The 15766-nt window shown below is 60.5% G+C and overlaps 1 protein-coding gene across 3 annotated transcripts in view; it reads right to left on the reverse strand.

Moving 5' to 3' along the window:
- NAV1 (neuron navigator 1) overlaps positions 1 to 15766 on the reverse strand; it is a 203260-nt gene that overhangs the window by 64815 nt on the left and 122679 nt on the right. For all 3 annotated transcript variants that reach the window (XM_074351515.1, XM_074351514.1, XM_074351513.1), the window contains one exon: positions 13364 to 13726. In XM_074351515.1, the coding sequence (XP_074207616.1) occupies positions 13364 to 13726 (363 nt within the window). The remainder of the gene's footprint in view (positions 1 to 13363; positions 13727 to 15766) is intronic.

Below are 15766 nucleotides of genomic sequence, written 5' to 3' on the forward strand. Positions count from 1 at the left end.
GTAGAGCACAGGGGTTTACTTGGAGGACGCAAGCAAGTCTTTTGTGTGGGGGACTGAGCTGTCCCTGGACCTGCCTGCACAGCCCTGCAGAGCCCAGCCTCCTCTCTCTGCCTCCTCGCACCGGCAGCCTGCCTACCTTCCCCTCCCCAGGCACTTCACCCCCTACAGAAATGGGGGAACTGGCCCGAAAGAGAGCAAGTCTCAGCCAGCAGCTTAGCCAGGGGAGGGGTCCCATCTTTCAGGGTCCCCCAGTAAGAGGATTCTGGGCCAGAGGATCTGTGAACCTCCTCCTCCTTGGCGCCGGTTCCTGAGCAGCCAGAACCCAGTAGAATCTGAGGTTTCCCTCTGCGTAGCCCCCTTCCTTCTCAGCGAGGAAGGTGGGCTGCACGGAGAGTCTACCTCCCTCCACTTTGTTGGGGGCAGGCTGGAGTGGACAGTCACCAGGAAAGACAAGGGTCCCTGGAGGCTCCTCGGGTAAAGACCATGCAAATCTGTACCTGCTGTTTTCAGCCAACAGGTCAAGGCCCTTTGGGTAACTGAACAGAAGGGCTATCTGGGTGCTTTTGTGAAGACAGGCAGTCACAGCCTCCCTGATCAGCAGCCCCCACCTCACCCATCATGGGGAGGGGGCAGAGTGTAGGGGACAGTGGTCTAGCTGCCTGGACAACAGTAGGGGGCACGCAGGGATGACTCTGAGCTGTCTTTCTGGGTCCCCGGCTGCAGGGTTGTAGCCTGGGGCAGAGTGGCTGGGGGCCTGAGGCGCAGGGTGGAGGGGAGACACCTGCTGAAAGGCAGCTGAGAGTTAAGCACTTTTCCAGAAAGAAAACCCAGCCAAAGAGGGAGAGAAAAAAGACCTGTCCATCTCAGCCAGCCCGCTCCACGCTCCTCCCCCAAAGAGCCCTTGGGAGGCAAGATCCTGTCCATCTCCGGTGCCGGGTCCGCCAGGTGGCTCTTTATAGGGGCAACCGAGACCTGGAGAGGCCAGGGAATGTCCAATGCAGCGGGTGGGGGTCTTCCATCCAGATCCCCTGCCCCCCGCCCCTCTCCACACACACCTTGAAGGATCTCAGGCCCAAGGTCTCCAGACCAGTGCCCCACTGCCAGCAGAGACACCCAAAGATAGCTGGGGGGAGGCTCTGGTTGTCTCCCTGACAGTTATCTCAGACGCTGTGGGTTTGGTGAGATCGAGGCAAAAAAAAAAAAAGGGAGAAAGACTTGCCGGAAAGTTCCGTGTGGTCTGGGTTCCTGGGTCACCTGTCTGGGCCCGACCACAGCCCGGAGTTTCTGCTGAGCCCCAGAAGTGAGAACCTCGAGAAGCCCAGGGCCCTGGGGTCGGCTCTGTCTCTGGACAGACTCCCACATCCCCTCTTTCCCACCAGTTCTGGAGCTCTTCACCTCTTTAGGCAGAAAAGTCACACAGCAGGGGGAGCTGGGCCTGGAGACCCCGCTGTATCTTGTATCCCAGCCGGACTGAGCTGGCAGCATCTTGGCAGATGCAGGACAGAAAGTGTGTCAGCACGCAGAGAGAGGTGGAGAGAGAGAGAATTAAACCAGAATGGGGGAGGGGGTGAACTAACCGTGATCACCCTGTGCTGGGGCCTCACGCGGGCCCTGGGGAATGACCGGGCCACTTCTCTAATCCCAGCTTTTCCAAACCTACCCCAGACCCCGGCGACGCCACCGAATTCTGGGGATTCATTCGTTGTGACCTTGGTAGGAAAGCCTATAAAGTCATTCCTGGCCTCTGGGTGTCCCTTTCACATCACGAAACAGGGTTTTATTTCCAAATGACCCGGTGACCTCAGGCGAGCAGGTGTCATTACACTGGCTTTACAACACTGTGCCCAGGAAGGTCTGGAGAGCAGCCACAGGCATGGGAGCCATGACGACGCAGCCCCAGGTCAGGGGCCACGGGAGCCCCAGTGGCTGTCGTGGCCACTCGGGGAGGCAAGGGTTTTCAGGAGCTCCCTGTGTGTGACCCTGACGAGCTCTCCCCTCCTGGCCCAGCAAGGCTGCAGGCATCCTCACCAACCTCCAGGCCCCGCCAGAGGGACACACTGGGCAGCCCTGAACAGACCCGCTCCGAGAATCCAGGTGTCAGAGCCCAAAAAAACCTTCAGAGAGCATCCGGCTGGGCTCCCTCATCCTCCCAGAGGACAGGAGGGCTCAGAAAGGGCAAGCGAGGTGCTCATGGCCCTCCTTCCGTGGAAGCCTCTTGATTCCCAGGACAGCGCTCCTCCCCAACCCCTCCCCAGGGCGGCCGGCCGGCCGGGGCTCAGAGGGAAAGCTTCCGAGGGTGGTAGAAGAGTCTGGATCGGGCCCTGGAGCCAGCAGATGGGACTGTGGAGTGTCCCAAACAAAGCCCAGCCCTTCTTGGCCGGGCGAGATATCCCGGGGTAGGAAGTGAGCCAGCTGGGGGAAGGGGTCCGGCTTCCAGCTGTGTTACCGCTCCCCAAATATTTACAGGACCTCCAAGGAGGCTGGCCTTTCTCACCACCGCACAGCTGGGACGCAGGGCAGCCCCGCCAGATCTCACACAGTGGGCTACTGTGTTAGTCGTCTCAGCTTAACACCCTCTGTCCACGTCCCAAACCTCAGCGCCTGTGTGGTTCCAAGAGCACTGGGCGGACGGAACGGTGGGCACGGGGCCAGCAGGGAAGCTGCCCCTCCAGCAGGTCCTGGAGGACCCTGGCTGCCCCTGGGCCGATACGAACGCGTGAGCGTGTGTGTGTGTGATTTCAGGAGCCCCAGGGTCCCCATTACTGAGTTGGACCTCTAATCTCTGGAGAGAAATAGAAATAAAATCTCATACCACGTGTGGACACCCTGTAAATGCCTGTCTCCTTTCACCCTGAACCCTGCTCTCCACCTCCACCTCCAGCCCTGCCCCTGCTCCAAGCCGCCATCCTCTCCTGCCCAGATGAACCCAGCAGCCTCCTTCCCACGCTCCCCGGGCCCCCTTGGCAACACGTGTCAGGCCTCATCCGCTCCTCTGCCTGAACCCGCCTACGGCCTCCCCTCACCTGCGCCGCCCGGCCCCTGGCTGCCTCCTGACCTCATTTCTGACCGCCTTCCCTCTTGTTTACTCTGCTTCAGCCACGCTGACCTCTCTGCGGGTCCCTGAACACGTGCCCTTCTTGCCTCAGGGCCTTGAACGTGCTCCCCTGTGCACGGTTTACTGGCGTTTCCCCCGACCACCCTCTCTAACACCCCGCACCCCGCCACTCTGCCCCTCGCGCTGCGCTACCTCCCTCAGGGCGCAGGTCCCTCCTGGTCTACTGTATACTCGCCAGCTGGCTTGCTGGCCCTCCCTTGTCTGTACGTGAGTGTAAGAATGCCGTCTTCTCCCTCCTGCTGCACCCCCGGGCCTGGGGCCGCAGGGGCTCGACAAGTACTCACTGGACATGTGAAAAAGCAACTCGAGGCAGCTGTCGTCCCCTTTCCTTTCAGACAGTGAGACTGAAGCACAGAGAGGCTAAGTCACCCATGCAGGGTCACGCGGGCAAGGGTGGCAAAAAATGTCCAGTCCATCGGACTCCAGGGTGTTCCAGGGGCTTGGACAGCCTGCCTCCCACGAACAGGAACCTAAGTACAGGGACCAGAGGAGAACAGAGACATACAGCTGCTGCCGCCCAGCCTTCGGGGCAGCTGCTCAGAGCTGGGGAGGGCAGGACCTCACACAGGAGCCTAAATCCAGAAAACAGCAACCATTCGAGGACAGGTCAGCACAGCCACGGGGCAGCTGGCTACGCCCGGGGCCCCTCTGCAGGGGCTTGGGGCTCAGAGAGGGATGGTGACAGGCAGGTGTTAAGCCCGCGTCCTGGGGGCCTCTGCTACGGAAAGTCCCACCACCCGAGTCTGCCCACGTGGCCGCGCCCATGGAGGCGGGGGGTCACTCCTGAAGCGCCCCTTGTCATCAGACCTACAGGGACTGGGGCACAAGCGAGACAAGGGACAGGAAGGCTGAGAGACGGAGGTGACCAGTGAGAAGAGAGGCCAGGAAAGGAGCCGGTCGATTGGGGGTGAGCAGCCAGGAAAAGAGGACAGCAGCTCGATGGAGATGCGCCCCGTCTCTCCAGCTGGAGACGCCCCAGGGCACAAGGCAGCCGCCTTTAACACGAGCTGGCCCCGGGAGCAGGGCAGGTGGGCTGGCGGGAAGGCTCGCCCTGCTCTGGGTCCGGCCCCCCGGGGCCGCTCCATCTTGGGGCTCGCCGGCCTGTCAGGGTGCCGGCTCCCTGCCCTCCACCAGTGGACCTGGTGCACACATAGCCTCTCTGTATCCAGCCCCTCACACACGTGTTTGGACGGGTCTCACACAGCGTCTGTCTCTCATTCCCCTCCTTGGCGTGCACGTCACGAACACACTGGCTGTGTGTACCCATGGCGCAAGCCCCGGCAGCCTGTCCCACCTCGTCTCTCCGTGACCCTGTCTTGCACATTCCGTAAGTGCGGATCTGTCTCTGATGCAGCTGCGTGTCTGCGGTCTCTCTGGGCCTCACTCTTCCTGCCTGTTTCTCAAATCCAGACTTTCATGTGTCTGCCTTTGCTCATCTGCAAATCACCCGACAGACAGGCAAGGATATCCTCGCACGCGTCTCAGTGGGCAAGGGCCCCACCCGGCCTGCTGGCTTGTCTTCAGCTGCAGTGAATGGTCTTTTGCTGCCTGACCAGAGACATTTGATAGCCCAGAGGCCACAGCTGGCCCCCCGGAGCATCCTGGGACCTGGGACAGCTCCGCCCTTGAGCTGGGCCCACAGAGCCCCAGTCACAGGCACGGTTTGCTCCCTCTGTCCCCAGCTGTGGCTGCAGTGGTTTCCCAAAGCACGACTCTACGTGAAGACGGAGAGGTCACTCAGGGGCATTGTGGGAGGGTCTCTAAAGATGACGCACAGTCCGCCGACAGCATGGCCTGCGGGGGTGCTGAGGGAAGCTCCTACCCCAGTGGAAGGCTTGTGGGGGTCCCTGCCCCTGACGCCTCCCCAGCAGAGGGGCACAGGCACTGCACGCGCAGGGAAAGGGCTCTGCAGTGCAGAGAAGAGCAGGGCTGGGGTGGGGCAGGGTGGGGGCCCGAGGCCAGGTTTGCTCTGGTGCTGCCTCTTGTAAGTTTGTGCTCCCGGCCCACTGAGCAGAGTTCCAGGTTCCTCACCTGTCAGCTGCGGGAAAGAACACCTAATTCGTGATGCTGTTAAGATTAAGTAAGATAAAGCCCCTGGTGTTTTGTGAACCACATCTGCTGCGATTGTCAGGCAGCCATGAAAGCACAACCCACTACGGTGCAGGCAGGGCCCAGGTTCCAGGATGGCCTGGGGTGGGACAGGGCCCACCCTGCAGAGGAACTGGGCAGGGCCGCGGGGGGTGGGTCTGGCAGAGACCAGAGAGCGACTGGGCACCGCCACCCAGGTTGGAAGGGTCCTTTCCACAGGTGGCCTTCAAACCTCTAGAGCTTTGGTTTTCTGGGGGCCAACCAAGAGAAGGGAGGGAGGTGACACGTGCTGAGCACCTGCTGTATGCCCAGCATGTTAACACAATGCACTGCAGCATCCCATTCCCACTAGAGCAGTGCGCACTTTCCCAAAGCCTCAGAGCTAGGATCTGAGCCCGCTCCAAACTTGTGCTCTTCCTGTAATATCAGATGGTGTGGGCTCCCCAGGCACCACACAAGCCCAGCTGGCTTATCCCAGAACACAAGGTGTGCGGGGCAGAGGGAGAGGCTGACGGTGAAAGAGGAGAGAGGAGCAGGCGGGCAGGCAGTGGGCGGGGCTGGCGGGGGGATGCCAAACCATCCCAGCAGCTTCCTCAGCCTGCCCCCATCTTGACTGTCAACCAGACTGCATGCCAACAAGCGCAGGGAAACCCAGCAGCTCTGCTGCAGGCTACCAGGATGCGCCAGAGGGGCCCCTCCCCAGCCTGTGTCGGTTGCCTTGGCAACCAGCACAATCGCAACCTTTGGAATACCTGGCTCACTCCAACCTTCCAGCATCCCAGTCCGGTTTGAACAGACCCGTGATCCTGATGGCCCCACACGGACTCAGGAGCGCTAGCCCTATTCCGTTTTAAGAATTAAGGGTGTTTTGAGAGCCAGGGGCTCTCTGAAGCCACCCTCTCCCTCCCTCCCAACAGACCCAGGAGTCTGACTCCACACCCTCCTTCCTGTCGTGCTGTCCTTTATAATTGATACTCTTTGTATCCCCACTGCGTGCCCTCTGCAGCCACAGCTCCGCAGACACAGACGGAGCCCCTCTGCGGGCACCTGTGACTCTCAGCCTGAGGGACTCCTCTCCGCCCTTGGAGAGCATCCAGAGAACCAGGATGCAGTGCCCCGGGAGCTGCGCTCAGCCAGTCACGGACGGGAATCGAAAGAGATAAACGTGTCCTTGTCCTCGGGTGGGACGTGATCCCCGGGAGTCCCCAGGCCCCACAGACCGGAGCAGTGACCTGCACACGACAGGCCCTGCACTGGCCTCCCCACCCCCATCAGTGCTTTCTGGAATTGCCTCCCAAATAAACCACTTGCACTCAAACCCTCGTCCCAAGGTCTGCTTCTGGGGACCCCATCCCAGGCACCCTTCACACACTACACACACGAGTTAGTGTGAGGGACAGACCACCCCGCTAGCCGGGTCACTTGTGTGGTCCCGTGGGCAATGAGCTTGGCCACACTGCACAGGCACGTGCTGGACCCACGGCCGGTCTCCAGAGCACACGCGGGCTCCCTCTGCCCCACGAGAGCCTCGTGCGAACAGGTACCGCTGGCCCAGGACACCTCCCACCAGCTTGATAACCCGCTTGGTTTGTCGCTGCCAAGTGAGGATCAGAAACGTCACTTTTAAGCATGAAGGTTAACACATGCTTTTCCAAATCCTGTCTTATCACGGAGAGTGAGCACGTGGCAGCTTAGGCCCGCCAGCGTGCCACCGCCTGGCGTCAAACGGCTAACCAGCAGCAGCCAGCGATCAACGCCTGACATACGAGAGGTAAACGCGCCCACGAGTCACGGTCCTCACTCCGCCCGCCCAACGGCACTGCCTGTGCCGGTAAGGCCGCTCTCGAAGGTCACTGAACGGCACACAGCAGGACTAAAATCACACCAAGACGCTGTCACAAAGCAATAAGACCGTCCCTCACAACAGACTCATGCCCAAGCTCAGCGAGCTCGCCCATCGAGTTTAAGAAGTCTGGTTCTGATTCTCTAATGGCCCCCTGGTGAAGACAGGGGCCACCGGGTAAATGAGCAGAACAGTAAGTTGAGATCAGAGCAAACAGATTTCAAACCAACGGTTCTTTACACGCTTTTAAGCACTCCTGCTCTTTTCCACTTGATCCTCACAAGGCAAAGTGATCACCTTTTTACAAATGAACAAATTAAGACCCAGAGAGGTTGGTGACCTGCTCAGGGCCACACAGCAGGCGAGAGGGTGCTCAGGGCGGAGCTCCAGGCATCCAGATGCCCCTTCCCCGGCACCGCAGGCAACATCGGCCATGGCTGCGTGAGTGATCCAGGGTCCACACTGTAATCGTGAGCTGTTACCCCCAAAGAGGCAGCAACCAACGTCTGGTTAATGCCACGTCGCCTCTTCCACCAAGACAGCAGCCGTCCCACCTCCCTGCTAGACTGAAGCCCCTCAGGGGCAGGAACTGTCTCCTCCCTGAGCCTGAATGCCGGGTCCTCCCCAGGACGGCCCCTCCCCTCTGTCCCCATCCTAGTGTCCACCGGCAAAAGCCAGGCCTGGCCCAGCCGCCCACTGCGTGGGATGCCTAAAGGCCTGCCAAGAATGGGGGAGACAGAGACTCTCCTCCGCCTGCCCAAGTCCAGGAGTTCTCTCCCCTCTATACAAACCCCACAAACCCAGTGCCCATGGCAAGAGGGCTCTGTCACGGAAGCTAGGGGGTGGGCACCTTGGGGCCCGCCAAGCTAGGGCACGGCCAGCGAGGCCCCTGCTCAGGAGCGCAGCTGCACGGGCCCTGGCCGCCGCTCCGCAAGGCGGGAGAGGCTCTTTAAGGCTGGAGCCCCTGCCTCTGGGAGCCCAGAGCCAGCCTGGGAGGAGGCAGAGGCCTACGGTTTATTTTATTTGACATCCTTCAACGTCAGGACACTTCAGCGCCAAGGAGGAAACGAATCCCGTCTGTCCCCAAGCCCCAAGGACAGCTCAAGAGGGCAGGCTGGGGGGGCGGGGACAGGAGGGGACAGGCTGGGGGCGGGGCCAGGAGGGGGCTAGGGTGGGGGGGCGGGGCCAGGAGGGGTTAGGGTGGGGGCCGGGCCAGGAGGGGCCAGGCTGGGGAGGGCGGGGCCAGGAGGGGACAGGCTGGGGAGGGCGGGGCCAGGAGGGGCCAGGCTGGGGGCGGGGCCAGAAGGGGCCAGGCGGGGCCAGGCGGGGCCAGGCTGAGGGGCGGGGCCAGGAGGGGACAGGCTGGGGAGGGCGGGGCCAGGAGGGGCCAGGCTGGGGGCGGGGCCAGAAGGGGCCAGGCGGGGCCAGGCGGGGCCAGGCTGAGGGGCGGGGCCAGGAGGGGCCAGGCTGGGGCCGCCAGCCGCACGGTGCGGGGCGTGGGGACCACCTGAGGACAGTTTCTGGGAGACCCGCTGGGCCCAACACACCGGCAGGGCTCCGTGAAGGAGGCTGGTCAGCTCTGGCTAAGACTGCGGCTGTAGGCCGCTGGACAGCGGTCCTGCCAGTACCGCAGAGACAAGGCTACAGCAGGTGACAAGCGCCCCTTGGAGGTGTGCGACAGGCAGCGCTGCTGGTGACACGGCTGGGATTCCTGCCTGACGCTGCGAAGCCCAGACACAGCCTAGAGCATCACTGGCCTGGCGGAAATGGAGACAGTGAGAGGCAGGTTCAAGTCAAAGGAGGGAGGGGCCGCAGGGCAGTCCTGCGTCCACCTCTGCAGATGCGGCCCTCCACCCCTCCCGCCCCGACCCCCAGGCCAGTGACACAGAGATGGCTGTGCAACTTACCTTCTTACTCAGATTAAATTCCAGACCTTCCTATCTTCAGAAAAACAAATTCCTTTTGTTTTTTCAAGAGGTAAAAGCGTCCTGAGCTGCCGTTTGGACAGTTAGCAGCCTGTCGATGTTGCTGGTGGTGGTGCACGCTGGGCACCACCCTGCAGGACCCGAGGCAGGCGGCAGTCAGTCCAGGGGCCAGACTTTAAGAGGACCATTCACAGCCTGAGACCTTCCAGAGGAGGGTGACTAGGATAACTGGGATCTGGAAAACTGGGCCATGTAAGGAAGCACTGAAATGAGCCGGGGCCTTTTTTTGGTCTCGAGAAGAAATTGAGCCATCACTAAGAACACGCTGAAATATTTGAATGAAGAGTTACACTTCCTCTCTTTTCCTCGGATGACAACCAACAGGCAGAAGTGAAGCAGATTTCAGGTGAAGCCTTAGAAACTGTCCTGTAACCTCTATTTGGAATGGAACGCGTCTCCTGTCACTGATCACGCAAACCACGGCTTGAAGACTGGCTGTCGGAGTTCCTGCAGGGAAGATCTGCACACTTTACGGGAAGGACTGGCCCCAGTCACTGAGAAAAGTCAGAAACAATGTTTTCTTGAGTGAGCGGAGCGTCGGCCCAGCAGGCTGGGCGTGAGACTTGGGGTCTGTATTTTTTTAAAAATCCCGTCAGCTTAGAGGAAAGCATTGGGGAAGAAGTTCCTGACGCAGGACTTGGCAATGAATCCTTGGCTACGACACTCACGGTGCAGGCAACAAAAGAAGCAGCAGGTAAACTGGACATCACAAGGTGAGAAGTGTGTGTGCATCCAAGGGCACAAGTGGCAGAAGGAGAAGGCGGCGCACAGGACGGCAGAAAGTGTTTCCTGCCCAAGAAGGGCCTGCCACCCAGAACATACAGAGCTCCTCCAACCCCACCACGGCAACGGAACGGCCCCGTTAAAAAGCGGGCGAAGGGCTGCCTTGAATGGGTATTTCTCCAAGAGGACAAAGAACAGCTAGTAAACACGTGAAGAGGCTCAACATCACTAGCCATTAGGGAGATGCAGGTTAAAACCGCAGCAACATACCACTGCGCACCCATCGGGATGGCTGTTATTAAAAAACCAAATAGAAAGTAGTGCCAGCGAGGATGTGGGGACACCAGGGCCCCCAGGCCTCACCGGCGGGAACGTGAAATGCTGTGGCCACTGTGGAAAACAGTAGGGAGGTTCCTCAAAAAGTTTAAAATAGAGTTACCATGTAATCCAGCAATTCCACTTCTGGGTACACACCCAAAAGAATCAGTGCAGACTCTCAAGGAGATACCTGTGCAGCCACGTTCAGGGCCAGGTTACTTACGACAGCTAAAGGGGGCAACAACCCACATGTGCATGCTGCTGCGCACACGGATGAACGGAATGTGGTCCATACGCACAATGCAATAATATTCAGCCTAAAAAGGAAGGAAATTCTGACACCTGCTCCCGCAGGGATGAACCTCGAGGACAAGATGCTGAGTGAAATAACCCACTCACAAAACGACAGACACCGTGCGGTCCCACTTACAAGAAGTCCCTGGGGGAGTCACGCTCACAGAGACAGAAAGTGGAAGGGCTGGGGCCAGGGGCTGGGACCTGAGTACAAATGGGGCAGAGTTTCAGTCCGGGGAGGTGAGCAGGTCCTGGAGAGGAGCGTCGGTGACTGCGAGACACTAGCGTGAACATCGTCAGTGCCACTGCGCTCTGCACTTAAGAGTGGCTGACGTATTAGCCATTTACCGGAGACACACTGTACCACAATTTTTAAAAATACGTAATTTTAAAGGATATGATCGTTTTGGCAGCTGCAGCCGATTCCCCTTCCTCATTCTAGTTTGCAGAAGCCCAGCGCTCAGCCTCACCAGTCCGGCTGGCCCGGGGCTGGGAGTTCCAAGAGGCAGGAAGTGAATGGCCACGGGCAGTGGCTGGTGGGGGAGGACGGGTGTCACTGGTGGGTGAGAAGGGAAGGGCATAGCCCTGCCCATTTATTGAACTGGAAAAGCAGCTTTCTTAGGAGCAGGACATTTTCTAAATTGCAAAACCCAGATGGAAACCACAGTGGGGCGGGAGGACATGAGGAGGCCGGCAGGACAAGTGTGGCCCAGGTTGGCCGGTTTCTCCAAGGTCTGCGGAACTTAGGATGCCCTGTTTCTAGCAAAAACACAACACTTAACCATGAAAACACATCCTTGACTGCTTACATTACAGTGACTGGGGCATGCACACAGAGTCCTGTCAACTCTGCCCAAGCAAGGGGAAGGACCGGCGTGCTCACAGCCCTGGCGGGGAAGGGGACGCCGGAGAGTCCGCAGACCGGAGCGCTGGGAGATGCTGCTGACTGCAGACTGACTGCAAACAAGCCCTGTCAGATTATCTTGGAACCAGCACTGCAGTCACAGCAAGGCCCACTTTACAGGGGTGGCCATGACAACACGTTTTTCTGGACCCCCGAGAGCTCGAGGCTCCCCTGGGCTGCTGGTGGGTGAGTGCGCAGGGAGGGAAGGCCTCACTCCCGCCAGACCAGGGCACTCTGCTTTTTCACACACACACAGTGTCCAGAGGGAAGAGGAGATGGAAAGCGTGCAGAGGCGTCTGTCCTGGCTCCCCAAGCACGCACACCCCACCTCTGAATCTGTGCCCCCACGACTGGCCACCCGCTACCACGTCTGTCCCGGCTGCTGACTCCAACGGGCTCTGCTCAGACTGCCCAGGCCCTCAGGGCAAGGCTGGGGCCCTCAGGGGCAGGAGTCCGTCCCCTCTTTTAGAGGGGTATTTTAGCAATAATAACAACAGTAACCACAGCAATTAAAATTAACAGCTAATACGTTATCGAGCAAAAAGCCAGCAAGTATTCCAAGCACTTTACATGATGAATGCCCGTAATCCTCATAACCACCCTGAGACAGGTTCTACTGTTACCTGCACGGAGCAGGTAAACAAACCAAAGTTCAGAGAGGTTAGCTGACTTGCCCGCGCTCACTCGGCTAGTTAGGTGCCAAAGTCCCACCACCTGCCCTAGACCGGGGGCTCTCCAAAGGCAGGAGTCCTGGCCCTGGGAGTTTTCAGCCACTGGGCAGGGAGGGGCCCTCACCTCCCTCCGTCTGGTCTGGGAGCTCCCTGAGAGCGAGGCCCTGATCCCTCCCACACCTGGGGACTCTCAGAGCCCTGGGCCCCCAGGGGTTGTGCCTCTGCCCTGTCCAGCTGGCGCTCCCGGAGGGCAGGGAGCTGACGCGTCCTCAGAGAAGAAGAAGCTTCCTGGGACAGAGGCTGAGCCTGGCAGCACCCGACACCCAGGCTCTCCTCCTGCGCAGCAGGGCCTCTGCGCACAGGAGGAGCTGGACGACCTCTCCCAGGTCCTAGCCCCAGGCTGGTGGATCTGAGCGTGAGGTTGGCGGGCCTGGGACTCGCAGGCAGTAAACAACCCCATTCATGAGTCAGTTGTTCTGCTTCAGAGCGGTCTGCCAGCTGGACAGGCCCTGCCAGGCCCTCCCAGTGCATCCCAGGGTGGGGAGCCGTGGACAGTCTGGAGCTTGGCTACTTTACAGTCTCTTCCAGTTTTAGCTGTTTACTGGGAGAGGGAGTCCCCGGAGAGGCCAGGGGTGGGGTGCCCCACTACCTGTGTGGTCCCTTGGAGGGTCCACAAACCAAGGACAGTGGAGGGAGGCAGAGTCAGCAGAAAGGTGCCCGCAAGCTTCCAGGAGCAGAGCAGCTCTGCTCTCAGGGCTGGGACCCCCACGTCCCCAGCTCTTCCTTCTTCCTACCCTCTTGCCCACCTCCCCACACTGTCCCCTCTGGCCCCCTCTGGCCCAGCTGCCTCGCAAGCCCAACCCTGACCACTGGGGCAGAAGAAGATAAGCAGAGGAAGACGGCAAAGGGCTGGACAGTCCGGGGTCGGACGGGGAAGTTGTGTGGCTGGCAGAGGTATGCCGAGGAGGAGAGATGGTGCCAGGGTGGCGGGGCCGGGGGCTGGGAAGCTGGCGGAGGAAGCCCAGTCCCCTCTGCCCCCGGTTCACCAGCGCTTCCAACACGCACTTCCGTGCTCTCCCCTCGGCAGCCCCTCCAGGTAATAGGGCCCTGTCACTCTCATCCTCAAATGGGGAAGAGGTCAGGAGGTCCAACGTCCCCACGGCAGCCTGAGGAGGGCCACCAGCAGGAGGAGGGCGGGACATGCCTCAGAATGACAGCCACGGGAGCCAGTGACAGGGGTACCTTCGCTGACCAACCAGCTCCTCAGACCTCGGCCTCACACCCCACGGCAGCCTCAGGGTCCTTGACAGGCAGCTTCACACGTGGGCCCAGCGCAGCGCCCTCCCCGGGCGGAGGCCCATCCGCCCCACGGCGCGCGCCGGCTGGACTGTCCACCCCCAGCTGCCCACGGGCCACCCCTACCCGGTGGTGATGTCGTCATCCTCCGTCATGGTCTTCCCCATGAGGTCGCTGTCGCTCATGTAGCCGGACTTGAGGTCCACGTCGTCTGAGTCCAGGGACTCCACGAGCTCCAGGCGCGAGATGTGGCCGAGCTTGCTGGGGGAGCGCATGGGCATGGTGTGCGAGTAGTGCGTGCGCTCCCCGTGCGCGTACCAGGCGGGCGGCCCCTCCGAGCGGCCGCCGCCCACCGACGGCGCGTCGCCCGCCTGCAGCCGCGGGCTGGACTGGCCGTAGCGCCAGGACAGGGGCGACGAGCGGTTGGACAGGCTGGACACGCTGCGAGGGTTGGCATCGTCGCTGTCGTAGCAGGTCATCTCCAGGGAGCTGGGCGGGGCGGAAGGGCACCGGTTACTCTGCAGCCCCGCTGCTCCGAGCCTGTCCCGCGTCCACTCTCACGCCCTCCCGCCTCTGTGCGCCGCCCAAGCGCCCGGGCCTCCAGGGGTCCTCTCACGGTGTGTGCGGCCCCTGCCGTGAGCCAGCTCGGACTGTCGGAGGAAGAGGACGGTGAGTGCTGGGGAAGGAGTCCTGCACACGGCCGCGGGCACAGGGTTTGCGACACGACCTGGGTTGGAACCCTTTTCTACCACTGATTAGTAAGCCACCAGAGGAAATGCATCAGCCTCGCCAGGCCTCCACCTCCTCCTCTGTGAAACGGGCATAACAGCTGCTTCGTCCTCCGTGAAGGTGTAAGGGTCACACGTGTAAAGACCCGACACGGTGCCTGTTCTACGGAAGGTGCTCAGAAAATAGGAAGAGAGACCTGGCGGGGGGGGGGGGGTCGCCTGAGCGTGGGAGGCCTGGATCACTTCTTTTGTTCAGGTACCTCTTTTCTGTTTCCAAGCTCAGGGTGAGCTGCTCCCCAAACCAGAGATGGCAGAGCCAGGAGTAGGGTGCACAGCGTACAGAACAAGCTTTAGGAACCTGAGATGTCCGCAGTAAGACTAGTCCAAGGTGAGGGCATCAGAGGCAGCAGAACCTCACCAGAGGACAGAGCAGCCCAAGCTTGACAGGAGAGAACACAGGGAAATGGACGGAAGGGGTGAAGGCAGGACTTCCAGGGTCCCCAGTCCCAGGCCCTGCTGGGCCAGGTGGAGGAAGCAGCCTAGATGGCCTGAGCCCAGGGCACCTGGGGGCTGTGGAAGGAGATGCTCTTCTCCCGTGGGGGCCAAGGTGGCTGCAGAGAGAAAGTATAGCTGGGATCTGCTTGGACCGGTGGCCTGGATTTGGGTTCACAGACCCATAGCACCACCCAGCCTAGCGGTGTTCTTAGCCCAGCAACCACAGGAAGGGCTCAGGGGCTTGGCCTAAGTGAAGCCACAGGTCTAGTAAATGAAACGGGACCTGTGGACCAAGAACACTGGACGGTGAAAGCAACCTTGAGTTACCCAAAGCCCAGGAACCTTCACTCTGCGCACACACCTGCTTCTTAGCCACTCTGGGGGGTTGGACGGGGGGTGGGACACTGATTTTTCTATTTTTAAAATGGAGGGAGCTGAGTGGGCCCTGAGCCTGATGGTGGTCCCTGCAGAAGTCCTGTGGATGGGCAGGGGACCCTGGCTGGGCAGGGCAGTTAGTGTCCACTGCCTCTGACCCTTGTGGACCATGAGGCTCGTCCCTGCAGAAGACCTAAGACAGAAGGCAGCTCCCTGAAGGAGACACCGTGGTCCTGTGGGCCGACCTGCCTCGCGCACCACTGCGTGTCACCACTCTGCACTGGGCCTGGCAGGGGCTCGGTGCCCGAGAACGCATGGAGGGTGAGAAGCCATGATGAATGAGCAGGGCATGCTGAGTTATGAGACTCAGCACCGGGCCTCGAGCAGTAAGTGCTCAGCAAACAGGGAGGCAGGGAGCAGAAGGAGGAGAACGGTGACGACTGGGGGACAGGACAACGGAGAGTCCAGGGGAGCAGTTCCTGTAAGAAAATGCACGTAGACTGTGGGGACGAGTGTCCAGACCCTGTCCCTGTCCCTGGCGGGCCCCGTCCCTGGCGGGCAGCCTGTTGGACTCATCGCACCACAGGTGCCTCTTCCTCCTCCGCCTCACTGTTCCTTCTTGTCCCCAAACACATCTCCAAACATCTCTCGGCGGGTGGCGGAAGATTCTAGCTCAAAGTTCGTCCTTGATTTCTAGTCCTGGATCCAGCCCTGTGGTCTTGCTTCTCTCTGGGGAGGGGTTTTTGGGCTGGAGGGCATGGTGAGCCTGGCGCAGGGGGGAGGGCAGAGTTTCATTTCCCCTCCAGCCCCAGCCCCTGACCCAGACACTCTCTGTGCTGGGGAAATGAGCCAGGAGAAACAGAGGAAGTGGGCCAGGAGGGAAGGTTTCGGAAAAGGAACTGAATCTACAGTTAGTCTCCAAGTTCCAGGG

This window comes from Camelus bactrianus, chromosome 23 (assembly GCF_048773025.1).
Source record: "Camelus bactrianus isolate YW-2024 breed Bactrian camel chromosome 23, ASM4877302v1, whole genome shotgun sequence".
Classification (NCBI taxonomy): Eukaryota; Metazoa; Chordata; class Mammalia; order Artiodactyla; family Camelidae; genus Camelus; species Camelus bactrianus.